General features: G+C 34.0%; 1 protein-coding gene and 1 non-coding gene across 2 annotated transcripts; both read right to left on the reverse strand.

Annotated features, from left to right (window-relative positions):
* Positions 1-145: 145 nt before the first annotated feature.
* Positions 146-219, reverse strand: TRNAT-AGU (transfer RNA threonine (anticodon AGU)). The gene has a single exon. It is a non-coding gene; the product is annotated as a tRNA-Thr (tRNA).
* A 7,115-nt stretch (positions 220-7,334) lies between these two features.
* LOC18599471 (TMV resistance protein N-like) lies at positions 7,335-14,753 on the reverse strand. Its single transcript, XM_088806471.1, has 8 exons — positions 14,630-14,753; positions 13,914-14,452; positions 11,533-12,673; positions 11,104-11,439; positions 10,141-11,019; positions 9,616-10,057; positions 8,081-8,211; positions 7,335-7,996 (listed from the first exon to the last, which is right to left on the reverse strand). The coding sequence occupies exons 2-8, from the start codon at positions 14,411-14,413 to the stop codon at positions 7,454-7,456; spliced, it is 3,972 nt and encodes a 1,323-aa protein (XP_088662597.1). The 5' UTR covers positions 14,414-14,452; positions 14,630-14,753; the 3' UTR covers positions 7,335-7,453.
* Between the last annotated feature and the right edge of the window lie 319 nt (positions 14,754-15,072).

Raw genomic sequence — 15,072 nt, forward strand, 5'->3', positions numbered from 1 at the left:
TTTTTACAGTTACTACACACGGGCCTCTTTCTAGTTTTTTTTTTTTCTCTTTTTTCTTAACTCCCGCACGTGGTTAAAAGAGGAAGCCTTTTTTGGGTATGTTATAGATATGAACAGAAAGGAATTAATCGAAAACAATAACCATTGCTCTCGTTGAGAGTTGAACTCAAGACCTCCCGCTTACTAAACGGGTGCTCTAACCAACTGAGCTACGAGAGCTGGCCAATCCGCATCTTCAGTTACTATCTGACAACGAATGAGAATACTTTGTTTTGTTTGTTTTCAAGAGATGGAGAGTTCACTTACAGAATAGACCATATTCATATGTACCAATACAAAGAAAAGTAAAGCTCCAAAGAACTTCACAATCTATTTTTAAAATTATTATGGACATCTCAAAACATATTATGTTTCGTTTTTTAGAGATACGATAGCCATGGATGTATTAGAACAAGAGGCACCCCAGCTATTTTGTTTGCTCCAATTAAATCCTACCAGTAATTACTGTCTGCCTAAACTCTGCATCCGATACAAGCTTCTTTGGGAGTTAAACAAAAGACAGATAGAAAAGTCCCAAAAACAAAAGTTGAATCATACGGAAGATCGTCGTCGATCTGGTTCATAAACGAGATCGATCAATACCAATTCAAGTACACGTAAATTTGGAAGTGATGTAAGACTCACATTATCACCACCTTCTATTTTGCCCGTAAATTTCCAGGAATTTAACCACACTATTAATCTGCTCTTTCCTTAAGGAATTCCGACGAGAATTAAAAAGTTGAAAGGAAATCTGTGGGGAAGCAACCCTATTTGAGTCCGCTAAATCATTGTAATTTAATTTGCACTCTAACATTTCCACTGGGGCCCAAATTGAGCAAGCCTTCCCTCAGTTCCAACACAATGTTTCTCGCATTATCTTCATTTCCTAAAAGGATGTGATAAATATGTAGACATGACATAATTATCATGTAAGTGAAAGAAATCTATTGATATATAAGTTAGATATTTCTTGATTAATAATATCATTTGCGAAAACCACATGCAATGCCATATTCTCTTATTTCCAAATGGTTTGAAGGCAGTGCCAGGCAGCTCACACGATCGCCACCTTCCGATTGACGAGGAATCACTCGCCAATGGATTAACCACAATATCCTGTTACCATTGGTTTCAAGAATTCCAGTGAAATTTGATCCGTAGGCCCAGTTGGTCTCCTTGGGCTCATTATTGATTTCAACAAATGCTAGAAGCTCAAATATTCTATCACATCACAATGCACAGGTTAAAACAATCGATCTTCTTGTAAAGATGTGATAAACGAGACTGGAACCTCACTTCCAAGAACAAAAGTGCTAGTTATGTTAAATTCATGGAATACCCGAGTCATTGTAATTTTTGTTAATTATGAAGGTATATATATATATATATATATATGTTAGAATTTATCACGTAAATCTCATATGATTTAGAATAAATTTTTTAATTGATTTAAATGTATTGCTCGGTAATCAAGTTTACTTGGTAGCTAAGTTTTCATGATGGACAAAATGACTTGTTAGGCAATAATTCTAAGAGAAAAGGGATTCTTGGTGGACAAGTTAATTATTATAAATATAGGGTAGTCTGATCAATAGGGTGAAGTATGGGAGAAGGATGTACGTAGGGTTGTAAGGTTTACAAGATTGGACGTGGACGACACCCCACGAGGGTAAGGGAGAGTACTGCTCATGTGTGTAGATCTTTGATAATTTTTAAGGGTTTGTTGAGACTGAGTAAATGTGCTTATGTGTGTGTTCGTGTTTGGATATGGATTTATAAGAATGTTTCTGTGAGTGCTTGTGTTTGATGAGAACGAGCTAGAGTGTTCATATTTGTGAGTAGAGTGTTTGAGTGCAGTTGTTGATTATTTATTGTAATTCTCTGTAACTAGTGGATCTCATCAGCAAATTATTATTCGATTATTCCACTTGCTCGAAGATTAATTGATTGGACGTTTACATAACATTATATATTGTGTTGTATATTGATGATTAATGTTATATCCAAAGTAATAGAAAAACGGATATAAAAACAGAGAAGAAGCCTTAGCAATTAGCATCTAAGGACGGTATAGGCCGCGACATCTTCCTCTTAACGAGAAGCTAGTTTCGATCATGTGGGGTAGAGATTGGAGAGGAGCAGAGTGGAGATATGGAAGGAGATTGAAAGCTGGGAGCCAAATCAAGTATATACGGATTAGGTGCGGTGTGGCTGTTGGACTGAAGGCTTGAAGCCAACTTCGCAAAATACAGCAGCAAGGAATCTAACAGAAGAGTGAAAGAAAACCTCTATGGAAGGGAGACGGAAACTGGGGAACAAAAAGAAGGAAAAGAAAGAAGTGAAAACTTGGATGAATGGAAAACTAGAAAAGAAGGGAAGAGTGATGGTGTAGGCAAAAGAGATGTAGGGGAAGAGAAAAAAGAAAAGAAGAAGTGTAAGGGGTTTATTGATCAGGAATCCATTGGAAAAACTTCAAAGCAGTGCCATTGCAAAAGCCGAATGTAAGATGAAACCGGAAATGTTGGAAAAATAATTAAGAGATGAAGGGGAAAAAGGGTGACAGTAAGCAACATAGCATCATACCATTCTTTAATCACATTTGATAGTAACGAGCAGTTCAAGGAGATTAAACAGAAGGAATGAGAGTGCTTAATAAGCGGTTTCTGTCAGTACAAGATTGGACAGAGAATTTCAGCACGGAACTGGGCCATAAATAGGTGGCAATAAGAGGACTGCCAGCCCACTTATGGTGCTACGAAACATTCCAAAACATAGCTAATTGTTGGAGGGAGCCGGTGTATATTGAGGAGATTGGGAAATCGTAGGAACTATAGCCAATGTATATGCTGCTAATAGCAACCTACAAAATGAGCCAATCGAAAAGCTAGTTGAGTTGATGTTGGGCGAGAAGTCCTTCGAATTAGAGAAAATTTTTTTTTTAAGCCTTGAAATATAAAGTATTTTTGGCTATAGCCCTTTAGATAATTTTAATTGTTTTTAGTAAAGACATCAGATTTTGAGACAAAAATGCCTTTAATGAGACCTTTTCATTGACGTGCACTTTCATTCACCCGCATATTGGCGTAAATAAATCTACAGAAAATTTGTGCTCTCTAATTTTATGCAAAACATCTATTTTTTTTTTTTTGAGAAGCTTGTGCAAACCAAAATCATGTTGCAACAGATGGTTTCTCTGATATTTTGGACATTGCCGTAAACAAAAACGCTGTGCATATTACATGGTGGGCTTATTGAACGATCTTTTGATTCAAGGTCAGGGATAAGAAAGTGTTTGAACAAGTTTATAATTATTACATGGTAAGTTAGTGAGTGAATGTCAATTTTTTTTGTGCGTTTAGTGATTTGAATGCCATATTGATTGAGAATGCGGTTTAGTGTTTTGTTGTTAAATGTGCATTACTGTATTTTGTTAAAAATAAGTTTTAGATAGTAAGAGAAGGTTGATATTAAACCAAACGAGGAACTGGTTGTGATGAATCCAAAGTATCGAGAATTATGTAAAACTAGAAATCCCTGATACGATGGTGAATCAAAAGAAGGAGGAAGTGAAACCAAAGCATGAATTAATTGTGCTATAGCAGGCCATCTGTCATTTGTTATGCATGGCATCTAAGAACTATATTTGAAACGACATGGTGAGAATATGTGAGACGACATGGACGGAATATGTGACACGGCATGTTGAGAATATGTGAGACAACATGGAGGGAATATGTGACACGCCACGGAAGGAATATGTGACATGCCGGGGTGAAAATGTGACAAGCCATGGTGGGAAAATGTGACATGCCATAGTGAGAATATGTGAGATGGCATGGTGAGAATATGTGACACGGTAGGATTTAGAGTTTGTGACATGCCATAGTGAGAATGTGTGACACAACATGGTGAGAATATGTAACACGACATGGTGGGAATGTGTGACACGCCATAGTGGGAATGTGTGACATAGCATTGTGAGAATATGTGACACGGCATGGCGAGAATATGTGACATGGCATGGTGAGAATATGTGACATGCTAGGGTGAGAATATGTGACACGTTATGGAGTGAATATGTGAGACGACATGGTGAGAATATGTGACACGTCAGGGTGAGAATGTGACACACCACGATGAGAATAGGTGAGAATATGCGAGATGGCATGGTGAGAATATGTGACACCGCTGTGACACGGTAGGTTTTAGAGTTTATGATACGCCATGGTGGGAAAGTGTGACACAACATGGTGAGAATATGTGACACGACATGGTGAGAATATGCGACACGAAATGGATGAAATATGTGACACGCCATGGATGGAATATCTAACATTCCATAGCTTGAATATGTGACATGACATAAATTTAAATAAAAAAATACAAAAAATAAGGAAACCGTTTGAAATTCCACGGCATGCATATTAACGGTTGAGGTGTTTAAAACACCATCACATTTTATTTTATTTTTAGCATTCGTAAATGGCTATGTGAAGAGAGAGAGTTTGATTCATTCATCATTCCCAAAAGGAGTAGAGTGTTTGACTTCATTTTGAGCAAAGTTAACGACATTACAGCAACAATGTCTGTTCTCCGTGAAAAGGTTAGTCAGTAGTTAATTAAAATTTTCTTCTGTTTGGTAATTTTTTGCTAGGCTGCTCTATGAAATGTTTGTGTTTTTGCCTAAGATATGTTTTTACTTTGGTTTTATGATTTTTGGTAATTGTGGAGAACCCATTTTTTTCTCATCACAAACTGCAAAAAATCCTAGTTAATATTGTTATACACCTTCTCAAAGTCCACTTTGAAGAAAATGCCTCATTCTTCACTCTTTTGTATATAGTCCACTAGCTTGTTTGCAATGAGGGCACAATCAACAATTTATCTTCCTTTAATAAATGCAAATTGATTTGACCCCACCACTTCCTCGATTAACATTCGAAGTCTATTAGCCAAAACCTTAGTAACCACTTTGTAGACATAACCAATAAGACTGATCAGTCTATACTCATTCAAAGTTATTGGATTATGGTTTTTCGAGATAAAGGTTAACAATAAAGCATTAATCCATTCATCGAAGACCTCTGTGTCATAGAAATTTTGCAGAAAAGACATGACTTCATCCTTGATTGTTGACCTCTGAGCTCTCAAAAAGCTAAAGTTAAAGCCATTCAAACTCGATGCTTTATTCCTATCATCACTGAAAATAGCCTCTTTAACCTCTTTTTAAAAAGGTCTCTAAAGACTTATAGAGGAGCTATCAACTGGTGTCAAAACCTCCATATCTCAATCCCTGAGCTCAATAACCTTTCGGTTACCATAGAGATTCTTAAAAAACCTTACCACTTTCTCCCTTATTCCTTGAGAATTTTCAATAATATAATCATTAACCTTTAAACTATCAATCAAATTCCTTCTACTCCTTACCGAAGCTAATGCATGGAAGAAGTTAGTATTCCCATCCCCTCCAAAAACCATCTCACCCTCGATTTCAGTTGTCAGGAACACTCATTTTCTCTATAGAGAGCCACAATTTAGATTTCATCATCTTTATGTCCTCTTTAAAAGAATCATCCCCTGATCGATTTTACCACTCTACCAACTTTTTCTGTATTCCCTTCTTAAGAACAACATTATTTTTCTATGAGCTATCCCATTTGGCCGTTTGCCAAGCTTTAATAGCCAGTTTGGTGAGGCTTAACCTTTGCCATATGTTTCTTTCCCTTCCTACTCTATTGCCGCTATTTTCCCATTCTTTAAAGAACATTTCTTGGAAACTATTGTCCTTTAACCAATGGTTAAAGAATCAAAAAGGTTTTGGTCCCCATTGAACATTTTTCTCTCTTAAAACCACCGGGTTATAATCCAAAAGTGAAGATGGTAATCATTATTATCTCAACAACTCAAACCTCTTTAACACAGATTCATCTACAAGGAAATGGTCGAGCCTACTAAAAACCACCTTTTCCCGACTATTAGCCCAAGTGAACTTATTGCCACACGTAGAAAAATCCACCAATTCCATTATATTAACAAAATTTTGGAAAAGTTCCATCGCCCTGTAATCTGAATTAGCCCTCAATCTCTCATTCAGCCTAAGAACTGTATCAAAGTCCCCTCTTAAACACTAAGGGACCTCAAACTCTCTCATTTTCTCCACAAGTGCTTTTCAGAATTCACTCTTAAGCCTTTCAATAGGTGGTACATGCACATTACCAATGCCAATTTTCTAGTTTCTTTTCCTCATAGAACCAATAAGCAATATTAAGTTCCTATTAATGACCCGACATTCAACCTCCATAAAATCCTCCTGCCATAAAGATAAAAGATCCCCTGATGCTCCATTAGGCTCCACCCATACCCTTTTATACATACCCCTACCTCCTATCGCATCCACAATTCTGTTATTAACGGGAGGTCAAGTTAGTCTTGATTGATTGTGAAAATAAGGTGAGAAAGGGATTTTTCCATTGACATAGCCTTGAAGATCTTGTCTTCACAAGATAAAAGTCATTTGGGACCTCCAAAGAAGATAGATTGTCATGTAAAAGCTTGATATGGAATGGATGATTGAAGTTTGAGGAAAAAGGAACACTTGATAAAGATGCAATGAGTGAGATACAAGTGGTTGTAGTTGTGGATGTGGAAGAAGATGAGGACATTTTTAAGGAAATTGGTCAAAATGGTATATTTCAAGATAAAACATGTAATGAATGGGGATGTTTTCAGGTATTAATTTGAGAGCTTGATATGTATATTTATATTGCGTAAATTGATAAAATTGTTACACGAGATTAAATGATTTAAAAATAAAATTGAAGACAAAGATATAATAAGGGATAGGAAAGAAAACAAGATCAAATAAAGAAATATTGTCATGTTGCTAAGGTGTTATGCTCAACAATAGTTGATGACTTAAATAACGGGTTCTTACTTTCTAATTTATTTGAAATATTAAATTTTGAAAAAATGGGCTTAGTTGTAAGATCTTGAAATAGAAAGAAACCATAATTTAATTTGATTTTCATTATAATATGATTTGGTTTGATTTAAAAAAATATATAAAAACCAAAATCTTTGATTTGGTTTAGATTTACCATTGAAACTGACCATAACCAAAATATGCTCGCATTTTTTTATTTTCGCTTGTCAATTTAGGTAGGCCATATATATATATATATATATATATATAAGACTAGGTTTTCATGGTATTATAATAGGTAAGACTATAAGAGGAAGATAGAGAAATTATAGCATGGAGGTGATATAAAATTTCAAAAAAAAAAAAAACATTGTTATCAATGGCTATTCTTGCATTGATCCGTCAAAAACCATATAGGGAGATGAATCTTTTAATTAAACAAGAGGCAGATGAATTTTCCTATTTGCTCCAACTAAATCCTATATATAATTACTCACATTTGTCTAAACATCGAATCCTATAAAGAGTCCTTTGAGACATAAACAAAAGGTATACAAAAACTGGAAAAAGCCATCTAAAAATTGCACTTGTACCTGGCGAATGTTGATAAGTAGAGTTGCATTTATGCAGAAGGTTGTCATCTGGTTCATATATGAGATCAATGACACATTCTTTTACGTATAAATCAGAAAACACTGTAAAGCTCACTCGATCACCATCTTCACCCATAAATCTCCAAGAACTTAACCAATAAAGGGTATTTTTGGCTTTAGGAATTCCAATGAAACGTCTACAATAAGTCCATGTAATAGATTTGGTCTCATTGACAATCTCAATACGTGATAAAAAATCAAATATTTGATCGTCTTCAGCAACAAGAGCGACCATAAAGTTTAGCCAACAAATTTGTTGACTAGAGCTTCGAGCCACTGTAAATGAAACCTTATTCCCGATAACATGATGGCTGTACCTACCCCAACATGCAAAGTCGTATGGAACAAACATGCTAATTATCCCACAATCGTATAGCACCTGTAACAATATTGAATTAATTATAAGTTATAAAAACAGAGAAAAATAATAAACCAAAAAGGTTAGATAGTAGATTAAGGAAACCTGAGGGGAAGCAACTATTATTGGTTCCTCTAAATAGTTGTAAATTTGCACTTTAACATTTCCACTAGAGCCCAAATTGAGTAACTCTTCATTTACTTTCACCTTAATCTTTCTCCAAATATCTTCATTTCCTGAAAGATGTTGGAAATAGATATGCCATTATTATATAGTTTTAATCATCGAATACTATGTTTCCATGAGAATATGTGTATAAGTAAATAAAATTTAGAAATACAATAAAATAGGCCCTTATACATACAACACAGTGATTAGTGAAAAAAATTGGTAAATTTTAAAATTAGCATTCGGCGTAAGAGAATATCTAAATGGTTAAGAATTTTAGACCCCAATTAAGTTGGAAGTCTCATGTTCAAATTATAGGGAAAAAGATGAGAACGAATGAGTGAAGAGGTCTTTGTTGAGAGGGAAAGATCCCACATTTTTAAGAGCCAAGTATCGGAAGGTGGCTTATAAGTAAGGGCACGCCCCTTTTCCTATGAGATCATTTTCCTCGAAAAGAAAAAAATCATGAGGATAGATCCCAAAGCAAACAATAACTCATAACCAAGCGTAATTCAAGAATCTAAGCATCAATTGTTGGCACTGTATATGGGGATCTTATATTGGCCCTTAGAGAAAACACAACTTTGTCTAAAAAAAGGCACAGTACACCCCTGAGTGTTGAAGAGGGAAGATAAAACATCATTAAGAGCCAAGCAATATTGGACTGTTACATAAAAGTAAGGGCAAGCCTTTTCCCTTATGATGTGCCTTTTCTTAGAACTTTAAAACCATGAGGGCAAATCCAAAACGGACAGTACCTTATAATCAAGTGCAGTTCAACAATCCTGGCATTAATAATATATTTATGGCCATAGTTAACCTAAAGTGACCAAGCCTAGCTATTTATTTTATTATTTATTATTATAATATTAAAAAAATTTCTATATTAATATTTTAAATATATTAAAAATTAAAATCAAACAAAATATATGTTATTTTTGAAAACAATAATAGCTTCAAATGGAGCTTGAGTTTAAAAATTGAGGCCCTTGCTTAACCCCAATCAAGCCTAGCCTTCGAGCCTAGATGGATAGTAGGGTCCTTGTACATAATATTTTGGGCTTAATAGGCAAGCCTTGTGTGGACCACTAGGATTATCTTTTGATTTTTCATGGACCAATGTGTCAAAGTCAACATAGGCAAGTCTTGTTTGAACATAATAATATTATGTCAGTAGTTTGGGCTAAACAAAAATCAATCCATGTCTATGAGTAATATATTGATATAAAAAATACACCAGAAGAAACTATGACCCAAAATTTTGAATTATCAAATCAATTAGAAAATATAATTAAATTTGCTAGGTTACTAGTTGAGAATTTAAGATAGAATTAGGTTTTTTTTTTCTCAAACATTCGTAGATTAATATTAAAGATTTCCATAAAGAAAACAAGTTATAAATAAAACTATTGATATATAAAGTAAAGCAAAAAAATAAAAGTTGTTATAAATACTACCACTTGCAATCGTACCTTGATAGTAAAGTCGGGTGTCATTTTCATGTATATCCTTCCTTTTTGCTACATATGTAACACCAAATTCTCTTATCTTTAAACCAGAAGATATTAATTTGCAGCTCACCAAATCGCCATTTTCCAATTGATATTCCTTTACTGGCCAATGGATTACCCACAGGACAGTGTCACTTTTGGTTTTAGGAATTCCAATGAAACTTGAGAAATAAGCCCACACTAACTCCTTGGTCTCATTAACAATATACACGGATGGTAGAAATTCAAATATCTCATCACTTACAAGAGAATATTCGATGCATAGATTCAACCAACTAACTTTTTCGCTAGGATTTTGTGGCAATGAAAAAGAAATTTTAGGCCCTTTACAGCGATGCTTAAATGAGATTGGAACCTTACTTTCGGAAACAAAACAGCTAGTTATGCCACCCTCATGAAATACCTGAGTCATTGAAACATTATTTATGAAACAATGAAATAAAATAAAATAAGAAAATAAAAACTAATATTAGATTGAGAAAATACCTGTGGGGTAGTGATCATTTTTGTGTCCGTAAGATAGTTATAAACTTGCAATTGAATGCTGTTGATTGAGTCCATATTGAATAAGCATTTGATTTCCTCCATTTCAAAGTTTTCAAATGGTTCAAACTTGAACACACCTTCAATCTTAGTTAGCTTTTCACAACCAAAAAGAATAAACCTTTTCAAAGACAATAAGAGTGATAGACTTGCATAGCTGTACATCGATTGATACATTTTCATGCGCAAGCCATTCAAACTTATTGGAAGCTTTGGAAGCCATTGGAGATCTTTGCAACAAGTTAGCAAAAGTTCATCAAGCTTTCCAAGCCGGCTAATACTCTTAGGAAGGCTACGGATTGGGTTTCTACTTAAATTTAAGGATTTCAAAGAAGGTAAGTAACTCAAATCAGCGGGCATAACATCATCAGATAGTCTGCAACTTTCAAGACTCAACTTTACCAAAGAACATGGCAAAGATGCCCAAAAGAAACCCAACTCTTTGCTTCTTTTTAGTGATAGCCAAGACAACCACGAATTTGATTCACAAATAGCAGTTCCATCTAAGTTAAGCACCCTCAATGATTTCATATTCTGCAAATTCTTAGGCACATCATCAAGTGTTGAGCAACCAGATAAAATAAGCTCTTCCAAAGATTCTAATGAACCAATTGTCTTTGGAAGTTTCCTAAGACTTTTGCAACCTTTAAGATTTAAAACAGTAAGAGTCGTTATCTCACCAATGGATTGATCGACCTCAATCAACTTTGTGCAATCTTTCAACATCAACCTCTCAAGACTATGAAGACATGATAAGTTAAGGATTTTGAGAAGGTCATGGGAGTGACTGAGATTAAGGATCTTCAAATTTGGAAGAAAGTACTGTAGAAAAGGAAAAAAAACACTTAGCCATATAATTTTGTTTTTGCTTCACAAAAAGCAAAGAGAAATTAAATAGTATCGCACCTTTGTATCATTCCAAACACGTTTGAGGCTACTGTTGCGCATCTCAAGAACAACTAGCTTGGAAATATCTAAATTTGTAGGAAGATATTCTTGTGGAAATCCATGCCAACTCAACCATATTAAGCTTCTTGGGAAGTCTCTATAGTCTCCTTTAAGTTTTACATAATCTAGCTGAAGTAGTTTAAGTCTCTGCATCTTTGCAAATGCATTGGTTTCAATATCTACCTCATTTGACATGAGAAATGGATTTTTTGAATGATTTGCTACTATCTTTCCATACTTATCTTCCAGCAATCTTTGTAGGTCAATGGTGAGGCACTTGATTGTTTTTGTACCCTATTGGAGAAATAATTTTTTAATTAAAAAAAAGTATGACATAAGAAAATATATTGCATAAAAGAAATTAGAAGAAAATGAAATCTTTCTTACAATTTTTTCATTCAATGCATCAAATGCGTCTTTATGCCATAGCCTACTTCGTTTCCCAAGGTTAGGAGATTCTTGACGAATAATGCTCCTTCCTATATCTCTGATCATTTGATGCATCACCAGCTTGTTTTTTTCATTAACAAATAGAAGAGACTTATTTATGAGATTTTCAATACCAATTGCTGTATAGTAATCACAACCATCAAGAATTGTAGTTGTGTAATCTTTGTCCTTCCCAGCGAATACACAAGCTATGTCAAGGAATAAATTTTTATCATGATCATCTTGTAGGGAATCATAACTTATTCTCAAAATCTTTTGAATTTTGCTATCAGGGATTGCTTTCAATTTCTCTAATGCACTTTTCCACACATTTATACTTTTACCAGCTAGAGAAGAACCTAAAACTTGAAGAGCTAATGGAAGCCCATCACAGTGTTTCACTATACTCTTTGCGTATTCCATATAACTGTCAATTGGATCATTCTGTCCAAAGGCATACCAATCAAAAAGTTGAAGTGATTCATTGAAAGCTAATTCTTTTACCTCAAATACCTTGCATAAGTCTCCATAACTTGATGATGCTTCAAGATCAAACATCTGCCTAATAAAAGGATCACTTAGTAGACATCGATGCCTGCTAGTTATAATGATTTTACTTCCTGGATGAAAAGGAATTTTTGCTCCAATTATTTCAGTTATTTTTTCCGAATCATCCACATCGTCCAAGACAAGAAGCACACGTGTACGATGTATAGCTTCTTTAATCTTAATGATTCCATCATCTGAATTGTATATTTTGTTTGCTTTCCCCTTCAAGATATCTGAAATAAGTTGTCTTTGCAAATGAACCAGGCCATTGCGTTCTTGAGTAGTTTCTCTAACATCAGCAAGGAAACTAAAACTTTCAAATCTTTGGATGTTAAGATTATAAACAACTTTGGCAATGGTTGTCTTCCCAATCCCTCCAATTCCGCAAATTGTTGCTATGCCAACCTTATTTGATCCATCTCCTAACCACCAATTAATGCGTGTCACAAGAAAATCTATTCCAACTAAATACGGAGGGACATATAAAGTGGTCCGATGGAGTTTATTTTGAACTTGTTTAATAATATCTTGAATGAACTGTGACTCATGCCTACAAATTTTAAAATATATAAGTTATAACATAAATAAATAAATATACATATATACAAAATATAATTGAGCAGGTGACATCTTAAAAATTGAGTAAAATTTTTTTACCTGTTTGTTTGTTTAAACTTTATTTGTATTTTGAAAGGGACCACTCTATATTAGGGATGACAACAGAATTGCTTGTTCCAAACTCGACCCAACTCTATATTTTCACATTCTAAACTATTTCGCTTAGACATGGGGTTATCAACTTAATACCCAACCTCAAACCAAAAAAACTTTATAAGTTCCACTAGTCTTGTCTCAAATTAGTTTTTTTATATTATTTTAATTAAATTTTCTTGTAAATTTTTATATTTTTAATGTAAATTACATCTTAATTACTTTTATATATATTATATTTTTATGCTAATATCTCTAATTAATACTAAATCATAAATTTATTAATATACTTCATATATATCTATACATATAAAATTAGATATAATATAAAATATTCTAAATATACCTTGAAGCGGGCATGCTAAACCTAATGTCAAACTCAATCGGACTTTTTTTTAATTGTAAAACCCGACCCAACGAGCCTTGGCTCTCGATTTTCAAACCAAAAAAAAACCCGGCCCTACCGGGTTGGGGCAAGACGAAACACATCAAGTATGGGTTATTTTGCCATCCCTATTATTTTCTACTTCTTTTTGTTGGTTCCCATTTTAATAATATAGAATTCAAGAAAAGTGCGTTGGTTTCAATAAAATAAAATTATATCTTTATCTCTAGTCATTATAACTTTTTAATCATGTGAAATTTATTGTGTAATATAGAATATAATAACAGGAATGTCAACTTTGAAGTCAATGGACTTTTAGATATGAAAATAACAATTTGAGAAATTAAAAAAAATATCATTTCATGACCCCATGAGGTAGATGGAGTAATTATTTGTCACAAGATTGATGCTTTTATTTATATCCGATAGCCCTATAAATCAAAATCAATAATAAAATTTATTGTTTTGTACTACGTCCGTACGAGGCTAAGGAAGATAACATTTATACTTTGAACTTAAACCTCAATTGGGAGAATAATAATCCTTTATCAAGTCTGAGTTGTCATATGTAGCACAATGAGTCAAAGAAACATTAAAATATTCAATCACGTGGTGAAAAGACTATCATGAAATTATGGGCATATATAAGATTGCAATTTCTAAGAAGGGATCGAATTGTTTAAAACTTGCTTACCTATCTTCTAGAAGCATGCCTCCCAAATCCGCAACTTCTCTTAAAGCTGCCCTCCATCTTTGTACCACGTCCATCTCAGACTTGAAGCTCTCTTCATGTCTAGCAAACGCTTCTGCAAAACTCTCTGTCTGCTTCTTCACTTGAGATGGATTCACGTCATAGAAAATTGGCAAAACAATGTGTTTGGAGAATTTCCTATGTTCCAGTATCTTTACAAGTTCATTAAGGCACCATGTTGATGAAGCATAATTCTTTGAGAAGACAATGATAAATATTTTTGACTCTTGCATTGCTCTTTCAATCTTGTCTCTTATGTTCTCTCCTCTCTCAATTTCATCATCATCTCTAAATGTGTGAATTCCTGCTTGCACCAAAGCCATGTAAAGGTGATCCGTAAAGTTCTTACGCGTATCTGTACCTCTAAAACTCAAGAATACATGATAAGTGTATCGAGAAATTAAGGAGGAGGACTCTTGATGGTGGACCATTGAAACAGCCATCGAAAAACACAAGAGAATCTGGATTGGCTGATGAGGCACCTAAAATAATGTCGAACAACTTAATTATCTCATCAAAAGAAAGAATTTAATAAAAAAAATGAAGGCCTTATACCAAGATCAAAGAATTAAAAATAAGTAGTTACATAAGTTAAAGCTAGAGCTAGGAATATTAAAGATGATAACGAAGCTGGTAAATGAATTTAGACCAGACAGCACCTTACTAACAGCTTTTCGTTGCGCTTGTATTCTCTATAAAGAGAAAGTGGATTGCAAAACCAGAATAATGATGAAGAAATAGATAACTTTTGCTTGTTATATAGATATTAGAACGGATTGGTTGTTAAGAACTGGGAATACTATGATAAAGAACCAGCACTACAACCCCTTTTTATACTTCAAGTTCACATGCCGAAGGCCTTCCTGTTGTATCTTATTCTTATGTGTTGTCATTTTCAGCTGACTCTTCACACCATTGGACAAAGGAATTGAACCATTGAACAAAGGAATTGACCTCAAGGCAAACTATCATGACTCGTTATTTATTCAAAACTAAGATTGCTGAATTGAAATTTCCAACATTTCACTCAATGAAAAGTGTATATAGCTCTTATTTAAAAAATTTGTTTCAAATTCTTCTTCTCTTAAAAAATAAAATAAAC

This window comes from Theobroma cacao, chromosome 5 (assembly GCF_053813885.1).
Source record: "Theobroma cacao isolate CCN51 chromosome 5, ASM5381388v1, whole genome shotgun sequence".
Lineage (NCBI taxonomy): Eukaryota > Viridiplantae > Streptophyta > Magnoliopsida > Malvales > Malvaceae > Theobroma > Theobroma cacao.